Source organism: Chelonoidis abingdonii, chromosome 3 (assembly GCF_003597395.2).
Source record: "Chelonoidis abingdonii isolate Lonesome George chromosome 3, CheloAbing_2.0, whole genome shotgun sequence".
Classification (NCBI taxonomy): Eukaryota; Metazoa; Chordata; order Testudines; family Testudinidae; genus Chelonoidis; species Chelonoidis abingdonii.
The window spans coordinates 168,471,858-168,493,693 of record NC_133771.1 but is presented as its reverse complement, the minus strand read 5'-3'; the positions used below and the strand labels follow the sequence as shown (position 1 = coordinate 168,493,693).

At 42.4% G+C, this 21,836-nt stretch overlaps 1 protein-coding gene across 3 annotated transcripts in view; it reads left to right on the top strand.

Moving 5' to 3' along the window:
- The window catches only part of LOC116819491 (centromere protein F-like), a 101,572-nt gene that overhangs the window by 62,219 nt on the left and 17,517 nt on the right, over window positions 1–21,836 (top strand). Inside the window, exons 2-5 of one of the 3 annotated variants that reach the window (XM_032771254.2) lie at window positions 7,515–7,619; window positions 11,296–11,403; window positions 17,823–17,955; window positions 20,298–20,563. In XM_032771254.2, coding sequence (XP_032627145.1) covers window positions 7,521–7,619; window positions 11,296–11,403; window positions 17,823–17,955; window positions 20,298–20,563 — 606 coding nt within the window. In that variant the 5' untranslated portion in view covers window positions 7,515–7,520. The remainder of the gene's footprint in view (window positions 1–7,514; window positions 7,620–11,295; window positions 11,404–17,822; window positions 17,956–20,297; window positions 20,564–21,836) is intronic. The other 2 variants (XM_032771255.2, XM_075064325.1) reach the window with 2 other exon arrangements.

Genomic DNA, 21,836 nt, shown 5'->3' with positions numbered 1-21,836 from the left:
CTGCTCGGTTTCCCCATCCGGTTCCCTTAGTTTAGCCCTATGACCTCACTCCTGATCCTGTTTTTTTCATTCGTTGTCCCCCGGAATCACTTGGTGTTCTAGCCCTGTGGATCCTCCCCTTAGGCTGGGGGGAGGTCCTTTAGAAGTGGGCGGGCTTTGCCCGCTCACCCCTGGGATGACAATAGGCTAACATACCTGTTTCTCAGTACTTTACTGTAGCCATCTGGCCTTGCCCCATCACAATACGCAGTGTTTTAGTAACATGAAAAAAAAAGACTCTATATCATATTTACAAAAGGCCCCTTCCAAAAAGGGAGACATGCATTGAATAAGTTAACTGAACACTATTGGGTTAAATTTGGCCCAAAATATAGATTTTAATAGCTTTTCTTCAGAAGCATCTTTTTCAAAGCTTAAGACCAAGTAGAAATGTTTCAATAACGTTTTAGAAAATTCCAGTGGAGGTAGTTCTTATAAACAAAGAGCAGTGATTCTCAAACTTTGGTACTGGTGACCTCTTTCACATAGCAAGCCCCCACCCCGTATAAATTAAAAACACTTTTAAATATATTTAACCCTATTATACATGCTGGAGGCAAAGCAGGGTTTGTGGTGAAGGCTGACAGCTTGAGACTCCCCCACATGTACCCCACTCATCCATATTCAGAGTCTCATGCCCCTTGAGCGTCCTCATATCCTGCACCGAGGGCATAAAAGAGTGGAGCAGGCCAGCCACCACTCAGTTCCTCTTATGCCTCCTGGCTTTGAGGTGAACATGGGCAGTGAGCAGTGCTAACAAAATACCTGGCTCTTTTTAAATCTGTGCAGAGTGTAGATAGAGACTGTTAGTTGTTGCCCATTGGCATTTTGGTTTTTTAACCAGAATAGCTACTTCTTTCTGGTGTCAGGATGGCTTCTTTTAAGTCTCCTGGATTTACATACTGTCCATCAAACAAGGGCACTATAGCCTGTAATGTTTGGCATTTAAAATATGTATTTTGTCTGGGGGAATGTTCCTGGAAAATGTACTATTTGCAAGTCCTTCACTTGCAGGACCTGCAAATCTAGAGAAGCCCTGCTCCAGATGTACTTAATGGGTAAAGCAATGAGAGTAGCTTCAGGCCCTGGGTCATATAACCATCCTGTAAATGCCTTTTCTGCTCCTTAGAGTGCTAATACTGGGTCCCTAACTTCCTGGACCTCATCAGCAACATTCTATTTCAAAATCTGGCATGTTGGACAAGAAGCTTTCTGTGAAAAAGGTACAGGGCATGGAAGAGTCCAGAGATGATCCCAGACTAAGATCGCCTCAAAGAGAAGGATGGAGAAATCCAAGCTTTTATGCAGACCCAACTTATGCTTTTGCTTATCTTATGTCCGGACAAAGTGTCTTTTGGACACATCCTGTGTTCCTACTGACAGTTGTCGCAGACTTGCATCTGAACCAGGGCCGGCTCTAGCAGTTTTGCCTCCCCAAGCAGCAAAAAGTAATAATAAAAGAAAAAAGCCACGTTCGCAATTGGTGGCAGCTCTACCGCTGCTTCTTCTATGGCGGCAATTTGGCGGCAGGTCCTTCGCTCCGAAAGGGAGTGATGGCCCCACCACCGAATTGCTGCCGAACTGCCGCACGTGCCACCCCTCTCTTCATTGGCTGCCCCAGGCACCTGCTTGCTACACTGGTGCCTGGACCCGGCCTTGATCTTGACTACTTTTCAAATGTTAGGCTGTCTTTTATTTTGATCTTAACTCTGAATTACCTTGGTTTCTAATGCTTCATTTTGTTTGTTTTTAGTAACTGCAGCATTATGAATTAAAAAACACCCCAACACTTACATGTACTGTCAACTTTACTCACAGAGTTTAATGATTTGTTTTGTTTGGTTTCTGCCTGGGGATTTTCTTGATTATTTTTTTAAGACATTTTGAAATCTTTCCCATGCAAAGAAAGAAAGCTGGCAGGAGCCCCTGGTGTTACGCAGAGAACAATGAGGGAGCTAAGAAACAGGGAACATTGTAGTACTTAGAAGTACTATAGGGGTCCCTCAGGTTCTGTGGTTTCCAGGAGGACTGGAGGTTCTGGTGGAGCTACTGAACTTTGCAGGCACTCTGAGTTGAGATTAGTGGATAAACTCTGAGGGGCTACAGGAATGCCTGAGAACATGGGGAAGTTAGTCCAGCTGAATGTTTTGGCTTCTGCCAATTGCTGCAGCTCCACAATTTTCCTGTTCATTGGTTAGAACATTGTAACTCATGCAAGTCATGGAGTCCACAATTCTTCCTATTTATCTTTAGCTTAACTCTTTTCCCATCCCCTTTCTGCCCCTCCATACACACTAAGATTAAAGAAGTTATGTTACCGTGGGGAAAGGCACCACCACATATGTCTTCTGTAGGTGTGATGGTTGTCACTTACCCTTTGCTGTCAGGGTTTTTATAAATGCATGCAGATTCTGCTACCTACTTAAGAATGTTAGAAAATTCTGCTGCTTGTTAGAAAATTCTGCTGCTTCCTACATCCTATATACAGGATGCTGAAAGTTTATACCATCATATGAATGAGGGTTAAGAATTTGCCTCTGGAGAGGTAGGATAATGGCGGTTCTTTGCTATCTCTGTGAGGACCCCATTGAGAGAAGGTCTTGGCTGGGAATAGGTTGAGGTCAGGGACAAAGAGTCAATCCAGGGTTATTACCATGCTTGTATACAGATGTTCAAGTAATTTAACAATGAGAACTTTTGACCTGTGAATAGGCCCTCTCCATTTCACTGACTGATAGAAAAGTGCAGAGGAAAGATTGATTGGTTGCTACTTCTGATGTCACAATAATGCTACTTCTGAATCACCTGAGTTATTGAGCAAATTGCAGAGGAAAGATTGGTTGGTTAGTACTTCTGATGTCACAATGATGCTACTTGTAAATCACCTGAGTTACTGTATAGCTCTGTCACCATAACCTCTAGATGTGACCGTTGGGAGCTTTTCTTATTATAGTCTAGCTTCTTTATGTGAGTTTGAAATCCAATTGAATAGTAACTATGGAATATATGAAGAGTCTGGGGTGTTCTGTCATGGAAATAATCAAAGCCAAGAATAAGGTGAGAGAACAAGCAGTGAATTTTATTAATATTGTGATTTTTTAAAAAAAATTGTTTTTCTCTGGCAAAGTAAGAAACTAATTTATGCAGAAAATTAATGTCATCTAAAGTGTAACTCTGCTAAACTTGGAAAGCAGATTAATTTATTATACTGTGAAACAGGGATTTTTAGTTCCACTTTAAATGCTAAGGTCAACCTGTTGGGTGAGAACCAAATCCACTTCAATTTAGGCTTAAACAATTTATTTTAGCCTTTATTATATTATATGTGTTTTTAGACAATGCTACTATCACCTATGAATTACATAAACATGCAAAAAAAGATAAAGCAAGACAAGAAAATGCTCAAGTTATCTTTCTTGGAGACAGGGTGACTCTTTTCAAATCTCTGCTATGCTTGGCTATTTTTCCTCTCTATCTTCTCCACTGTTATGTCAATCATCTATTTTTTTTAATCCTCTGTTCTGTAACTTTGCGCAGACTCAGTAGAGGAAGCTACCTCATCTGTGTCTTTACCCATATATATTCTACTCTAACCCCCTAATGAAAAGATTCTCCTGCATAAATCACAATAACTAACCCAGATTAATACATTTTTTGCTTATACTCCTAAAACTTACTTATATCTGTGTAGTTCCCAACACAGCTATTCCTTGCTGTCACGCTCACTGGCTGCATGCAGTTGTATTTACATTACAATTTTTGTTCTTCGTACTCATCTGTTTCTGTGGCCTTGAGTTTTTACTTGTTAGCTGGTCGAATGGGCAGGTGGGGGATGAGGGATTGAACCTGACTTGTACAATTTTGCTGCTTGTTAGAAAATTCTGCTGCTTCCTACATCCTATATACAGAATGCTGAAGATTATACCGTCATGTAAATGGGGGTTAAGAATTTGTCTCTGGAGAGGTAGGGTAATGGCGGTTCTTTGCTCTCTCTGTGAGGACCCCATTGAGAGAAGGTCTTGGCTGGGAGTAGGTTGAGGCCAGGGACATTGAGTTAATCCAGGGTTATTACCATGTTTGTATACAGATGTTCAAGTAATTTAACAATGAGAACTTTTGACCTGTGAATAGGCCTGCTCCACTTCACTGACTGATAGCAAAATGCAGAGGAAAGATTGATTGGTTGCTACTTCTGATGTCACAATGATGCTACTTGTAAATCACCTGAGTTACTGGTATAGCTCTGTCATCATAACATCCAGATGTGACTGTTGAGAGCTTTTCTTATTATACTCTAGCTTCTTTACATGAGTTTGAAATCCAATTGAATTGCAAATTATATTAGTAACTATGGAATATATGAAGAGTTTGGGGTGTTCTGTCATTGAAATAATCAAAGCCAAGAACAAGGTGAGAGAACAAGCAGTGAATTTTATTAATATTGTGATTTTTTAAAAAAACTTGTTAGCTGGTTGAATGGACGGGTGCGGGGATGAGGGATTGTACCTGACTTCCTGAGAGCTAACAGCTCTCTTCTCTACCCTGCTATCTGCTTGGTCCAGAACTTTATATAAGAGACACACAAACCAGTTTTCTGACTTACAGACTGTTTCAGCAAAATCTGATGATCTAAAGCGGCAGAACTACATACAAAAAGCAAACATTCTTCTTTTCTTCTAGAATTACATATAATTTCTCTAACATGACTTAGTACATATTTGACTAACACAATTCATTACAGAGTTCTCCAACAAAGCTTAACTATGTATGTGCTTGCTAATGGTGGCTCCATAATTTACAGTAGAGCTTCAGAGTTACAAACACCAGAGTTACAAACTGATCAGTTAACCGCACAAATCTCATTTGGAACCGGAAGAACATAATTAGGCAGCAGCAGAGACACATCCCTTCCACCCTCCCCTCCTGCAAAAAAGGGCAAATACAGTACTGTACCGTGTTAAATTACTAAAAATGAAGGGAAAGCAGCATTTTTTCTTCTGCATAGTTAAGTTTGAAAGTTACGTTAAGACAATGTTCAGTTGTAAACTTTTGAAAGAACAACTGTAACGTTTTGTTCAGAGTTGCAAACAACGTCCATTCCCAAGTTCGTAACTGTGAGGTTCTACTGTATATTTAAGTCCACCATTTCCCTATGCCCTTAAAAGATTTAAATAGCTTTACATGAGCTAAAACATCTCGTACTTTTGCTTATGCAGCACCAGCACAAGCAGAAGTTAATAAAGCCTATTAGTAGAACTGTATTGCAGTCTGTGAGGCTGGTACATAAACAAGAAAACAGAACAATGCTGTCCACTTAGAGTCACAGACTTGCATGATCCAGGACAGAATTTTTCTATATCCTTGGGCCCTCTAAATTCTGGTCGTAGCTCTGGATCCTTTCCATGACATGAAAGCATTCACACACCATATTGAAGAGTTTTAAAGTGCTCAGAATGCAAGATCTTGGGTCCTTCCAAGACCTCTCCGTTTTGCTGCAGAAGAATCAAGGGGAAAAAGGCCCTCTTGTATTCAGTGCAAGGAAGCCAAGAAATTTCTGTGGCTATAGTACTGATATAATAGAAATGTTGAAGTAATTTGCATTAGTGGAGCAAATGTGTGTTAATCATATAAAATGGATTATTTTTTGCTAGCTAAAACAGATGCCAAACAGGTGTACACTGATAAGAGTTAAGAAATAACACCAGTCAAACCCAGCCTTTCATTAAGAGGCAAATTCTTCTTTGGCCTCATCTTTCCATACCCATGAAGGGACCTACACTTTGCTATATGGGATAGGGTGAGCAAGATTTCAGCAGCCTGCACAGCACTTCCTTTCTCTGCCGGAGCTGCCTTGCCACTGCATGCAGTGGTTGTTTGGTTTAGTGGGTCAGCCACTGCACTGATATACTGGACAACATAGCAGGAGAATCATGGAAACTAGTGGATCATCTGCTGCTCTATGACTTTTGGGATTAGTGATTGGTTCCTTTTTTCCCCTACCTTTTTTTTTTTTTTTAATACCAGTTACGTGTGTGTGAGCTGTGGGGAAGATGTGCACCTTGAAAACTTTTCCTTTATGGATAAGTTGCTCTGATAGACTGAACAAATAGCAGGCCAGCTCTCTAATGAGGCAGCCAGCAACGCAGTATTGTTCTTGCAGTAGAGTGAATAACGATAACAAATATCTAAGAAACACAGATATTTTAAATATACTAAAGCCATTTGAAAGTGTCATAAGAAGACGTTTTAACAGCACCACTGTCTCCTTCTTTGAATTTTCATTGGTTTTTCACCATATTTAACATAGGGAAGTTAGTCCAGCTGAATGTTTTGGCCTCTGTCAATTGTTGCAGCTCCACAGTTTCCATGTGCATTGGGTAGAACATTGTAGCTCATGCAAGTGATGGATTCCACGATTCTTCATATTTATCTTTAGCTTAACTCTTTTCCCATCCCCTTTCTGCCTCTCCATACACACTTAGATTAAAAAAGTTATGTTGCCGTGGGGAAAGGCACCACCACATATGTCTTCTGTAGGTGTGATGGTTGTCACTTACCCTTTGCTGTCAGGGATTTTATCTATGCATGCAGATTCTGCTCCCTACTTAAGAATGTTAGAAAATTCTGCTGCTTCCTACATCCTGTATACAGGATGCTGAAGATTATACCATCATATGAATGGGGGTTAAGAATGTGCCTCTGGAGAGGTAGAGTAATGACAGTTATTTGCTACCTCTGTGAGGACCCCATTGAGAGAAGGTCTTGGCTGGGAATAGGTTGAGGCCAGGGACAAAGAGTCAATCCAGGGTTATTACCATGTTTGTACACAGATGTTGAAGTAATTTAACAATGAGAACTTTTGACCTGTGAATAGGCCCGCTCCACTTCACTGACTGATAGCAAAGTGCAGAGGAAAGACTGATTGGTTGCTACTTCTGATGTCACAATGATGCTACTTGTAAATCACCTGAGTTACTGGTATAGCTCTGTCATCAGAACCTCTATATGTGACTGTTGAGAGCTTTTCTTATTATAGTCTGGCTTCTTTACATGAGTTTGAAATCTGATCGAATTGCAAATTATATTAGTAAATATGTTCAAAATAGTTCAGTAATTTTTTTCTGTTCAATCAATGTGCTGATTCACTGTAAATTTAAAGTTGCATTGAATTTATCTCCTCTGCCTAAACACTTATTAAAACTTTAGCACACACTTGTATTATAGCCAAGTGTAATCTGTTCTCAGTTTGGTATGGGATACCTGTGTGAGTGTCCACTAAGTCATGGAACACTGTAAGCAGTTTTGGGACAGAGACCATGACTTCCTCTTATGTATGTCGTTTTTTTTTTTTTTTTTTTAACAGTGCCTGCTAAAGTGAGATTTCAATCCTGATTGTGGGGGCGGGATTGCTATTGTAGTACAGATAATAAATATTCCCCTTGCATCACTGTGATTTATGATTAAACTTTGTATAGCATGAAATGCTGGAGCGAAAAATGGACGACCTACTGAGTCATCAGAGACAATTTGTCAAAAATAATCGTCGGTCCGTAGAACAGAAAATAAAAGAAAGGCAAAAGGTAAGACGACACTCATTTTTTCACAAGTTTAAAGTTGCCTCCAGACTGCTGTTACCAGAGTGAACAAGTTGTTCATTGAGTATTTGTCCATGTAGATCCCACTCTAGGTGCATATGTGCTTTGGGCATGCAAGATTGGATTCTCCTTCTTTGAGTGCTTGCTCATGACGATTCCATATTTGACGTGTGCACGCCCATGTGCACGCTGTCAGAATTTTTTCCCCCTAATGTTTCCCCTAGGGCCGGCTTTGGCAACCTCTGGAGCCCTGCGCTTATGCTCCGGTACATTGAGCCCTGCTGGTCCCACGCCCTCTCAGTTCCTTCTTTCCACCAGTGATGGTTGTTGAAACGCTCCTTGTTTTCGCAAGTCCGATAGTGGTTTCTCTAACTTTGGACTCTGAGTTTTTCTTGTATCTCGTTACTGTTACTCGTAGTGTTAGTATTTAGGTGTGGAGTCCCATTAGGGACGTAGCCCCAAGGACGGAGTATGCCCCAGTCCCTGGGGTTTAAGCCATGTGCTGGGTGCAGTAAACCTATGCCTATTAGTGACCCGAACACGAGCTGCCTTAAGTGCCTCAGAGAGGCGCATATTAAAAAGAAGTGCAGGAGCTGCAACAACTTCAGACCTCGCACTCTTAAAGACAGGGATATCCGATTAAAAACTGTGTTGATGGAGGCTGCCCTGCGCCCCACATTGGAACCATGCTGCTCCAACTCTGCATTGAGCACCTCAGCTTCGGTGCGGAGTGCCCCTCCGACACCAGGATCTTCTTGGTGCCGCTCCCCTTCTCCCATGCCTAAGAAGAGACATAAGAAGTCACAGTTGGAACAAGGTCATTCTCTGGCACCAAACACAGCCACCCGAGAGTCCCCATACGAGTCGAGACCAGCACAGGGCTGCTCGATTTCCCCAAGAGCCACGTCTGCAGTGGCCACACCACCTGTTCAACATCTTGGCTACAGCAACTACACTTCCCCAAGTGAGGGACCTTCCTGGGACCAAAGTATTGTATTCTTAGAGCCTTTATCACCTCTCTATCAAGAGAGGATTTTTGGTGGCTGTTTTTTACTATATTTTATTATATTTCACAAAGACAAGATGACTCTGCTTTGATCTTGCCCTTCATCTGAGTGGTGTGTTTAGGGCACTTTTCTACCACCTCCATAGAACAAAGCCTTTCCATAACTGGCCTAGAACTCTTTTTGTAATATTTGAGACAGGTGTAGAGGGCTCGTTATTTCAGTCTAGGGACTCTTGAAATGGATATTTGACTGCATAAAGATCTTCTGTGAACTAAATAAATTAGCTCCACCTTCTTATATTAAAGAAACTATACTAGGCCCCAAGTGACACGGGCAGGCTTGAGGAATGTTCCTATGTCAGAAATATGCTAGGGAGCCACTTGGAGCTCATTGCGTACTTTTATTCAGCACTACTCGGTAGTTGCAACTACTAGATCTGACGCCCAGTTTGTCAGGGCAATCCTGCAGTCGTCATGTAAATTAGACTCTTGACATCCCCCTCCATAGGGAGATAACTGCTAGTCACCTAAAGTGAGATCCATGTTAACAGATGGGGACAAAACCCCAATTACTTACCTTACAGTAATTCTGGTTCTTCTGTCTGTTCTGCTCACATGAAGCCCCCGACCACTCCTCTTTCTCTACTACTGTGAAATCCATTAGTTTTGGGATTGTGTATTGGCAAAGAAACTGAGAAGTGGCTGGTCCTGCTTTGCCTGCAGGTGTTATGTGCGAGGAGAGAGGGAGTGCGTGTGTGTGCGCGTGCATATTAAGATACCTGCCGATGCTACACCTGTTCATTGTTAACCCAAAAGAACCCAATCTCATGCACATAAGGCACATGCACACCTAGAGCAGGATCCATGTAGACAAAACATCTCAAAAGAAACCAGTTAGTGTAAGGAAAAAACCTTTTTTGTAACATGATATTCTGAATTTGCTACTAAGGGGCAAATTTTAGTAGCTCGTATGCAAATTGAGGGAAACTTAGCGGAGAAATATTTTAAGTATCTCCACTTTGACCTTCCCCCTTTCATTTTTTTTCTCCTTTGTCACGCTCTCCCTTGCTACTTTTATTTGGATTTTTTCTTTTCTTTTAGTTTGTCAGCTGAATGGATCTGCATTTGTTAGTGAAACAATTTACTGGCCTACCACAAATCAAGTTGACTAAAGCCATGTTCCCTAGCTGTTGATAATAGTAGTCTGGTGGTTATAACTTGGTAAGAGGAAGTGAATCTGTATTTCTTCAAGGTAGGCTGGGCAGGCAGGCTACCAATTTGTTCACCTCTAATTTATGGTTTGATGATAAAAATAAAATCAGAAAAAAGTTTGAACATTTTGCTAATAATTTGCTCACTTATTCTTGAGTTTGACCCTCCCCGCCTGCATTCTTCTGCTCCTGGCAGGCCAACCCAGGGTAGGAGTGGGTCTTTGGAAAGGGTATGAGGGCAGAGAGGCTGGGTATAATAAGGGGAGGAGACATAAAGATTTGGGGAAATGGATCACTGGGATCCAAGAGGGCTGGGGACTTCATAGGATGGGTCTCTGGCTGGCAATGAGAGTGGGAACAGGCTGTGGGGGTACTTGAGGACATGGGATGGAGCAGGGGTCTTGCTGGAGGATAGGAGGGCGCTTAGGAGAAAGCAGAGGGGAAGCACTAGCACTTCACTACCTTCTCCCGCTGACAAACCTGCTATGATTTGTTAGAGGGGAGTCCTGCAGCTGTTGCCAAGAGAAGTTTGGCAGAGAGGTTTGTTGCTAGGAGACGCCACTGGTGCTTTCCTTCCCTATCTTCCTCCGCTTTCTGCTCCCCTACTTATCCCTCTCTTTTCCTTACCAACCCCAACACTCCCTACTAAAAGTCCCGTGCCTCTCATAGCCCTATTCCCCCATATAAATCCCCTCTCAAATTCATGTAGAGCCCCAACCATAAGGACCGTGGGGCTGGGAAGAAGCTTCAAAAACTAATTATACTCAGATGGATATCTACTTTGCATCTCCTAAAGATTGCAGGAGATGGGCTAGATTCCTAAGGATCTTAGGAGATGTGCATTAGTGAAGTTCTGCTCCCCCAGACCTGAGGCGGGAGGAGTTAGTGCCCCTCTACCAAACTTCTGTTGCTGCTCAGTCTTGTGTTAAATCAAATTGAAAATAACAAAGGCATTTTCCTCATGAAAAACATTTTTACAGCACTAAGTTAAACATGTAATCATAGCAAAGAAGGGAATTCCCCCCACTCCAAAGGATCATGATTATTGGGGATTAGTCTGGTTGCTTAGTTGTAATGCTCAATGTTGTTATGGAGATCTACTTTTGAATCGATATAGGAGCTTCATTCCATGATTTGCTGGTATTTTTTTGATCCACCTGTACTGGTGTAGCAGATGAAATGGCTACTCTGATTGGCGAAAGTGAGTCATGGCCATTCGTGGCCATAACAGAATTTATGCTTTACTTAAAAATGGTTTTTAAACTCTTTTTGCTTCTGTCAGAGAGCGCTTTAGTGTAATTAGTAACTTTTTACAGAGGAGATTTACAGTCCCTCCCCCGCGTTTTCCAGTGTTAATAGTTATAGTAACTTGACTAGAAACATGTAACAGGAGTGTGTTTCTCTCCCCTCCGCGCTCCTCCCCTCAAATCTTCTACATTTCTAGGAAGTGTTTCGTCAGCTACATGACTTACTGACAGGGGATCTACAGTGTGACCAGATAAACCAGGACTTGCAGCAAGCCAACAATGCTCTGTGGGCAGAACTCGACAAAGTAAGATTTTGAATATCTGAACTATTGAAATGGAAGTGGTGATGCTGAGTTTTTATTTTATGTAAAATTTAACTGTCCTCTTTATTGTGTTTGAAGATCTATATATGACTAATATTTAAGTGCAACTAACTATATCACAGGTCAGAGCAAATTGTGGTATGTTCCTGTCACAGGGTGAGCTGGTCCATTAAAAGACTGGGGCACAGCTGCACCTTTTGTCAGGTTTAGCCCATCTCCCTGTATGATGGGAATAAATACAAGGGTTATGTGACAGAAGCGTGCATCTAAACCAGGCCTGCTGGCAGGTAAAAGGGCAGCCTGTGGTCATTCAAGAGAGAGATACCCCCCCCCCCCACCCCAAAAGGTCAGAGAGAGACTCTCTCTTGTTAGTGCCCAGGCAGAGAGCCTGTGAAGAGGACAGGTGACAATTTTCCAGAACTCCAAGGCAGAAGCCTTTTGTGGGAAGAGATTTACAAGGAACTGGAAACTGTGCAGAGATAAGCCTCCATTGATGGACCTGCAGGATACAGAAGTCCCAGCTAGGAGAGGAGTTGGACTACAAGGAAGCGCATGCTCTGATCAAGATGTGGACAAACTTGAGGCATTATAAGTGGAAAGGAATAATTGAGGCTGGTAAGGGTATGTTTGAGTGTTGTATTATGATAATAAACCAACCTGGAAGAGAGCAGTACTGTAAAATCACCACATGTGATAGCTGGTTTGATGCAAGATTGAAGGTAAACTGAAGTAGCAGATGGGCCCAAAGGCAATCTGGGGGTAAAGCCCTACAACCGTTCCTTTTAGCCTTGTTCTGATATGAGCACTGCTTCTTTTCTACCCACACTCTCTAATAGAAAACTGATTTTTTATTTATGATACACATGGTCTATACTGACTTAATACAGAGGTTGTAAATTTGTCCACGATAGCTGTCTGCCATAGCTATGTGTCATCCTAGCTGTGTGAGCACATTAATCAAACCTTTTCTACAGAGGTGGTTAGTATTTTCTCTGCACATACTCTTCTTTCCAGGTTTACTCTTGAAACACTCGATTCATACTGAAACTTGGACGTCTATAGGTTTTTATCGAGAAAAGCCTACTCCTTTCTAGAATGGAACTAGGTTATTTCATTCTTATTTTTTTCTCTCTTGATGTTGATAATAAATTTACTTTCTTTTTAATTTGGAATACTATAGAGCTATTATGACCGATATATAACAGATTAAAAAGGTTGAAAAGCAGTTAGAATTTGGTGGTGTTACAGTTATGATCTTGTTAACTTCCTGGTTTAGCTAGCGATATAACAGAAGTGATGTGCTGAGCAGGGGCGGCTCCAGGCCCCAGCACGCCAAGCACGTGTTTGGGTCGGCAGGCTGTGGAGGGCGCTCTGCTGGTCTCCGGGAGGGCAGCAGGCGGCTCCGGTGGACCTCCTGCAGGCGTGCCCGTGGAAGGTTCACCAAAGTTGCGGGACCAGCGAACTCTCCATAGGCACTCCTGCTGGAGGTCCACTGGAGCCGCCTGCCATCCTCCCGGCGACTGGCAGAGCACTCCCCGCGGCATGCCACCCTGCTTGGGGAGGCAAAATGTCTAGAGCCACCCCTGGTGCCAACTCCTCATTTATTCATTCTAATTTAAGGTTTTGTGTGCCAGTAATACATTTTAAGGTTTTTAGAAGGTCTCTTTGTATAAGTCTATAATTTATAGCTAAACTATTGTTGTATGTAAAGTAAATAAGGTTTTTAAAATGTTTAAGAAGTTTCATTTAAAATTAAATTAAAATGCAGAGGCCTCTGGACCAGTGGCCAGGACCCGGGCAGTGTGAGTGCCACTGAAAATCAGCTCGTATGCTGCCTTCGGCACGCGTGCCATAGGTTGCCTACCCCTGCGATATAAAGTCAGGTGACAAATTTAAGATAAAGGATAGCATGACACTAATTTCCCTTACCCCGGAAGAATGTGCTTATGGAGACAGAGGTGCAAGCTGAATGTCTTTGTTGGTCCATAAATATGGGGAATTAAGGTGTACAAATACTGTTTTTTCACAACACGTAACCTATTCCTTGAGTATATAGTAAGTGGAAAAGGTAGAGTAATTTGTCAATTTCTTGGTATTTGGATTGTACCGAATTGAGTCTAGTTTGGTATTGATCCTTTCTGTTTGTTGGCTGTTCAATGGCATATTTGGTGATAGCTGATCATCAGTCCAACACCTAAATGTTACCTCTCAAATGAGCAGTTGAGGACTTGAGTGGGAATGGGGAAGGATCTTCTAAACCCAATAGGTGCTCCCTTTGACAAATATGTTATGTTAAAAAAATGGAGAGCAAGTGTTAAATCTGCTGCCCTTATGACTGAGCTTAAAAGAAGGCACTGGTTGGCGTTCCCTATGATTAACAGACTGCACTATAACTATTGCTTAAATTATGAATAAATTTATCCGTTACAACGATATACTTGAAAATGTTTTTCATAACCTTGCCCAGTCTCGAGTTAAAGATTTGTGTTACCTTAACCTGTTCTGCTTTTGGTATGATACAGAGTCTAGAACCCAGGACTGCACAGTGAAAGGAAGATGGATTTTTCGGATATCTGGGCTATTTTTAATAGCACTTTTTTAAAGCCATCATGCTGAGTTTCAAGGTTTAGGGCCAAATTCTACTCTTAGTTATACAACACAGAAGTCAACAGTTACTCCAAACTTCTCTTTCTGTGGGAGGAAGCAGAACATAGCTTATTCTTCTTGCTTTGTTTTCTAAGGTATCTTTGGAGCTCATCTTTTAAAGGGACATCAGGAATTTTTAATTTTTTAAAATAAATTAAATATGACTACCAATAAAATGTGATGCGTTTTCCTCATAGGCAATAGCAGTGAAACACCGTTTGGAAAACGACTCCATTGAGCTTAACATAGAAGCTGTGCAGGGCAGAACAGGCTTTACTAGCAAACCAGTCAAAGGAACTGGAATAATTAATAATTTAGACTGGAAATCAGTAAGAACTGGTTCCATTTATGCCTTACTGACTCCCAGGGGAACTCTGCAAGCTATATGTTGGAGAATAGTGTATTTCCACCAGAAGTTGTGTTTCGATATTGTCTTATTCTGGCTGTCCTTTTTTGGACCATCTTAAAAGACTGTGACAAAGTTCCTCCTCTGCTTTGGTGGGTCCTGCACTTATTGGCGGATTTGCTCACCTCAGAGATTCATGGCAGCCCTCAGTTTGGCAGGTTTTGTGGCTCAAACCTGCCATTCACTCAGCTAACCTCATCACTGACCAGCATGGGGAAAAAGAAGGAGAACAATCCCCGCAGTCTCTGCTGACCTACCTTGTGAGTCATGGGGACAGGCCAGGGACCTTCCGCTCTGGTGGGACCCACAGTCCAAGTCAACTCCTCTTATATCCAGTAGGGGGGAGGAGAATGGGGGGAACCCAGGCCGCCCTCTACTCTGGATTTCAGCCCAGGGCCCTGTGGATCGCAGCTGTCTACAGTGTTATGTGTCACACCTATGTGACAGCTACAACTCCCTGGGCTACTTCCCCATAGCCTCCTCCCAACATCTTCTTTATCCTCACTACAGGACCTTCCTCCTGATGCCAGATAGCCTTTGTACTCCTCAGTCCTCCAGCCGCAGGCTCTCTCACTCTCAGCGCCTTGCTCACCCTTCACTGACTGAAGTGAGGTCCTTTTTAAACCAGGTGTCCTAATTAGCCTGCCTGCCTTAATTGGTTCCAGCAAATTCCTGATTTTTCTGGAACTGCCCCTGTTATCTTATCCAGGGAAAAGGGACCTGCTTAATCTGGGGCTAATATATTTGCCTTCTCTCACTCTCCTGTAGCGGGCCCCTGCCCCATGGATCCAACTGGCCTCCCTGCCCCTTCACCATAAGCTGTCTGCACGACTTGAAGCTATTTCATTTCCAGACCGCGCCAAGAAAACATCTATACGCGCTCATGCTCCACACTCTAGACTTCCTCACCTTCGTGTCCCACCCCGACACAAAGTGGAGGGACCTCCTGCCACCTCTAGAGGGTGGGGAGCCCCGGTGGGCCAGCCTATGCTCCACCCTGCTCCCAAGGCTCACCAGCGATGTCAGTTGGCGGCTCCTTCACGGGGCTGTGAGCACAGACATGTAATTGGCGTAATTCACCCCCATCCTGGACACTTGCCCTTTCTGCAGCGTGAGGGAGACTCTGGTGCATGTTTACCTGGAGTACGCCAGGCTGCATCCTCTATTCTGTCTCCTTACAGATATCCTATTGCATTTCTGGCTGCACTTTCCCCCTCATTTCCTTATTTATGCACTCCTATCGGTGGCCCCACAAAGTCACAGGAAGTCCTGGTCAACCTCCGCCTGGCCCTGCCTAAAATGGCCATCTATAAAACCAGGGAGAGGAGGTTGGCCTATGGAGTCTCCTGTAACTGTGGGGCCTCTTTCCGGTCCTCCATCCATTCACGCATCTGGGCAGAATTCCTCTGGGCGGCGTCCACTGACTCCCTTGATGCCTTCGAGGAGCAGTGGGCACTGTCCGGGGTTCTCTGCTCGGTGTCCCATCAAGTTCCCTTCGTTTGACCCTTTGACAGCACTTCTGTTCCTGTTATTTCATTACTTGTCCTCTGAAGCAACTTGGTTTCCCGGTCTTGTTGATCCCCCCTTAAGACTGGGGGGATCTTTTAGCAGTGGGCAAGCCCACTTCCTAGATACCAATAGGATCACTCTCCTGTAGCCCTCTGGCCTGATCCTGTCACAAGACCTATAGCTGTGATACAAGATAAGGCCCCGATCTTGCAGTTTTTGCAATTGATTCCATGTGGACTGACCCCAGGCAAAAAATTGGTTGTATGGTCAGGGTTTAAAAAAATGATTTTGAACCACCATACTACAGATAGGGTTACAGTTCATATGGAATTATTTGTCTAATCTAATTCTGTAGTATGGTTCAAGACACTCTTTGTTTAGTCCTAAAAAATAAAATATATGAAATACCTGTTTGAGTTCATTTGGAACTTCTAGAATTATTAGCTGCTTCCTAAGTATAAATGTGTGTTGCCTAGTTCTAAGATTTCATGGAGGAGTGGGTACTTTTTGGTCACACAATCAATTTAAAGCAAGAGAAAATCCCCCAAATGATTTGTACATTTTTACTTTTTCAAGCATTATAGACCAGCATTATCAACAAAATTCTAACTCGGAAGCCAGATCCTGATCTGACATATATCAGCATAGCTCCGTTGAAATCAGTAAAGTTATTCTAATTTACACAAAAAGGATCTGGCTGTAAATTTTGATTTTTAAAAAACCTTGACTGTAGATTCAAAGATTTTTCCTTTAATTTGGAGTTAGAAGGAAAATGAAAGGAAAGAGAACTCAGAATAGTCATAGAAGCAACACCAGTGATTGGGTTTTTTTAAGTTCTTCAGTTGTGCCAATTGCTGTTGTATCTAAATGCTTTCCAGAGTTAAGAATAGTTAAGGTGACTAGCATTTGTTATTTGAGGTTTCTATTTCTCCCATATCCCCCAGAGCAGTGGTTTTCAACCTGTGGTGCGCAGACCTGTGGGAGTTTGCAGACTGTCTAAGGTGTTCTTAAAAGGCTGTCGTTACAATGGAACAGTGGTTTTCAAGCCGTGGCCTGTGGGGGTCCATAGACTATGTCTAAGATTTCCAAAGAGGTCTGCACCTCCATTTGAAATTTTCTAGGGTCTGCAAATGGAATAGAGATTGAAAACCACTGTCCCCGAGGGCAAAGGGTGTGTGTGTGTGTATGGGGTGTAAATATGAAAAATGGTGATGTTAGTTGTCATTCTAAGTTTTTGTAGGAGTGAATTTCATAGTATTGGGCCAGCTCCTGAAAAGGCCCTGTTTCCTGCATCTGCTAGTTTTACTTCTGATGTGTAGACAGTTGTTCCTGAGGAACACAGCTACTGAAGTCTGAGAGACTAAGATGGTATATTGGGCTCGTTTCCTTTATAGCTTTGAAATTAAAGACTGAGATTTGATTGAGTGTTCTGTTGGGGAATCAGCGGAGTGAGTGAAACATAGGACTGATGTACTCAAGTGAACCTGCATTACTGAGGAGGTGTGCTGCTGTGTTCTGTAACTCTTGCAGATTTTGCAGGGCAGATCTAAATACATTGGATTTTGATGATTCAAGCAAGAGTTAATGAAGGCCTATGTGACTGAGGCCAAATTGTAATTGCAAATGATGGGATGTAGCCTTACCAGATTAAGGTGGGAAAATACATTTCTTGTAAATGGTTTTGTGTAAGTCCAGCACCAGAGCATGGGACTTTTTTTGCAGCTACGTTAGGTTGTTGGTTCCAGATTTTTGTTGAATGCGTCTTAATCAGATCCACTTGTGCTGAGTCACAGCAAGAGGGGTGGGTGTTTCAGCCATTTAAACTAATGTTTTCTTGTAGGCAATGAAGGAAAAAAACCTTCTTCACTGCCAGTCTGCTCAAAAATCAGAAAAAATCCATCTTCTGGAAGTAGAACTAAAAACAGCCAGACACTTTCTGAAGGAGACCCAGAATTATGCAGAAGAGATGAAAAGTGAGTTACAGATTTCTACCTAGTTAAATCCCGTTACAAACTATTACTTCAGTGTGGAGGATCTGTAAACCTGATTATCAATGGTGTTTTGAAGAATACCCAAGAAAAAAAAGTTCTCACTGTGTGAGTAGTTAAATTAACTTTCAGCTAATACACGCAATTCTCTTTCCAAACTGAGATGGAACTTCTTCATACAAATATATAGTACTAACTCATAAAATTATATGGTTTTAAAGTAATTTATAATGAGGAATAAATTTGTTCCAAACAGAATTGTGTGATCAGCAAATTAAATACTACAATGTGCTCCTGTGCTTTAAAATCCCAAGCAAAGAAATATACCTCAAACTATTATCCTTTAGCTTGTATATGGACTCCATCAAGCTTAAACATGATGAAATGTTACCTGCCGAGCCCTAATTTGACTTTTCCGTTGAGAAAATGCATTTTGCAGACTGAAGTTTAAGAGAACAAGCAATACTACTAAATAGCCATTGTAAAGAAGGAGACTGCTCCTGCTTATCCCTGTGGAAGTCTAACCTTATTTAATGAGATTTCAAAATTAAATGTATGGACCCAGTCCTGCTCCCATTTTAATCAGTATTTTGCACTCTCCAATCCATGAGGCCATCCAAATAAGTGCTTTGTGTTTTGATCTTATTCTTGGCAAGTGGCAGCACTTTCGGCTAGCTAATAAAATGTAATGCTTTCTAAGTCCATTTTCTTGCTTTCACTATCTTCTATCTGTGGTTCTTAAGGTGTCAAATGGTAGCATTATCGCCATTTTCTGGAGGGAATAATTATGAACAAAAAGTAAGTCAGAAGATGCTTGTGCTGTAGCTCTGCACTGCAACCAACAATAACTTGTCCTAATTGAAACATAACTGAATGTGGGTGCCCAGAGTCCTAGGCTGTCACCCTTAACCCCCGGACAGTTCTTCCTCTCTAACAAGTCTCTGATTATCCTGTCACCCCTGCGGTGCCTCCTTCTGGTCATCCAGGGACTGAGCTCATTTCTAGCCGGAGTGTCCTCTCCTGGTCACTATCCCTCTCCTCGCTGGCCCCCATGTCCCTCCCAGACCCCGGTGCCCTTCCCCATCAGGGTCTTGCCCCCAGCAGTAACCCACTCTCTGGGTCTCCCCACCTCAGGGAATCCCCACCTCTATTCTCCACCTTCCCTCAGTGGCTACTTCCAGTCAACATCTAGCCCCCTTTCACTGGGGCTGACTGCAGTCCATAATGGCCACTCATCACTGGCCAGGGGGTTTGGACCTGCTGCCTTTCCCTGCAACTCAGTACCTCTGTGGGCCTTGGACAAGGCCCTGCAGCCTGGGGAGTTGCCAGTCTGGAGCTCCCCAGCTCCTCTGGCCTTTCCCTAGCCCTGCTTCACTCTAGTGCCCTTAGCTTCCCCAGCAGCTAAGTCCCTTTCCCTTCAGAGCTAGAGGGAGACTGACTGAGTGCCTGCCAGCTGTGGCCTGATTGGGGCATGGCCCAGCAGTAGCTGCCTCCCCAGTCAGCCCAGGCTTGCTGCTTTCCCCAGCCACAGTCCTCTGCAGGGCTGTTCCAACCTCTTCAGGGCTAGAGCGGGCAACTGTCCCGCTACACCCCCCTTTGAATCACCACCCTAAATAAGCCTTCTCCATCCTAGGCGTTGACATATTTCAAATAACTGTTGATTGCTATCATTTCCCTTCCCCTCGATCTGCTCCTGTTTCTCACCAAGTTCTGGGTCTTGGAGACATAGAATTTTCCTTGTCCTATAGGAAGGGAATGCGTAATCTTGTTTTATATGGTAAGTTGGTGTCATTCAGTAGAATTCTCTTTGCAATACAGGAAATCTCTTGTATTGTCTGTGTCTCTTAATTTTACTCCATACATCAGTTCATCAAACACCTTGATCCTTTTTATATATTCTGGATTTTAAAGAGAGGAAAATGGACAAATAAGGGACCAAAATTCTTGATCTAGCCATTGGTACTGTTACCTGTCAACCATGAGTTTCAGATAACAAGCCATCAGATCTCAGTGAAGATGGGCTGTTGAACCAGTTACAATTGTGAAGCATAGAGCGATTTGACTAGCAGTATATTCTTTCTGCAAAACTGAATTCTGGCAATTCTAAAATTGTCTCAGCTATACAATGTCACGGTTTGGAAATAAAGGCAGTTTTACAACACATAAGTAATTATATTCTGAAATACTAAGAAAATTTATTGCTAGGTGAAAAATTGAAAATTGTCAATATTGCCGTTTTATAGTGTTACCCATAAAAGCTAATATTGCATATTAGACATAGTTTGCGCTCACAAATTAAGCACTTAATTTTTTTTTTATTACTATAGATAAGAGTTTGTCTCAGGAAATACAATTAGAAAAGAAACAAGCAGAGATTCGAGATTTAGAGGGGAAAAATCAAGATTTGATCCAGCAACTTGAGAAAGTGCAGTCGGACTTGCAATTTAAACAAGCTGAGATTGCCCATCTACAAAATCTATCTTCAGCTGAGTTGGCTTGTTTAAAAGAGGAAATGTTAAACATCAAGGCAGAGCAAAAGAAACTGCAAGAACAACATAACATCTCGCTTCAAGAAAATGAGCAACTGAGCAAGGTAATAAAAAGAATGAATGAATCAGTAGCACGTTACTTAGTTCATGACAGGGAAAATGGAAACTATTTAAAATGATTTCTCCTATGTCTTAGTTGAAATGGTACAATACAGAAGGCGACAAAGCCATGTTATTTTCAGTCTCTGTTATCAATGCTGGATAAGAACAATATCAATATCCTTTGCTGACACTTAATAAGGCATTTTCTACTGAAACTTTTAAGAGCCAAAATATTTAATTGTGTCCTTTTTAATATCTATTCTCTATTCTAATATAACATTTGCTATAACTTCTCCGTTAGTAGCATGGAAATGTGATTAAATCTGTTATCTTATAAACTTCTGGCTATCAAAGATACAGGAGGTCTTTAGCGGAACACCTGAAAACATGATAAAATGTGCATGTTTTGTCTATTCTGTGGCCCGGGTTTTCTTCTCATTCGTAACAAAGAGGTGATTCCTCTCATCTGTAGAACTGGGAGGTGGACCAGTGTTGCTGCTGATGGCCCCAGGACTAAGCTCCATCCTTCACCTCAGGCCACCAGAAACTGTGTCCACCAGCGGAACAAGATGGCGGTTCAGTTTCTCCCAACAACTTTGTTTTCTAATTAATTATTGTTCATTTTTCTGCAATATTGATTTCATTTCAACTTCTTGCTCCTCTTTCCTTTTCCTCAAGTAAGTTCTCTGGATCCGCAAACACAGCACCTCTCAGGAACTCCCTTGGACTGCTATTGCAAGCCCTGCAATATCAAGCTAAGTCCAAGTAGTTCAGTGGGCAGCTTGTTAGGGGTCTTAGAGGGTAACCTATGTCTCGCTGCTACAAGCCACCAACACTTGCTCTGTGAGGGGACGGGGCTTTGTTGGACCAGCACACTAGTGCCATGCATGCGCACATAAACACACCCATTTGAAGCCCTGACTCCATTGTGAGAAGGCTTGATCAGGGGCATGAGGATTCTCAAGGAGAAGAGAACCCGACATAGTCTGCTCAGGAATAATACTTGGAAACTACATATGCTCAGGGTCCCAAAAAGACAAAAGGAATTGTCCGCTTTGTAAGGAAGTAATACGTACAATTAATGAGCTGGTTGTATAAACATCAGACTTTAAATCTTTTCTCTTGCCTTCCCACTCTTAGGCCACGTCTACACTACGGGATAATATCGAATTAGCTAAAATCGGTTTTATAAAACTGATATTATAAATTCGATTTCATGCGGCCACACTAGACACAGTAATTCGGCATTGTGCGTCCATGGTCCGAGGCTAACGC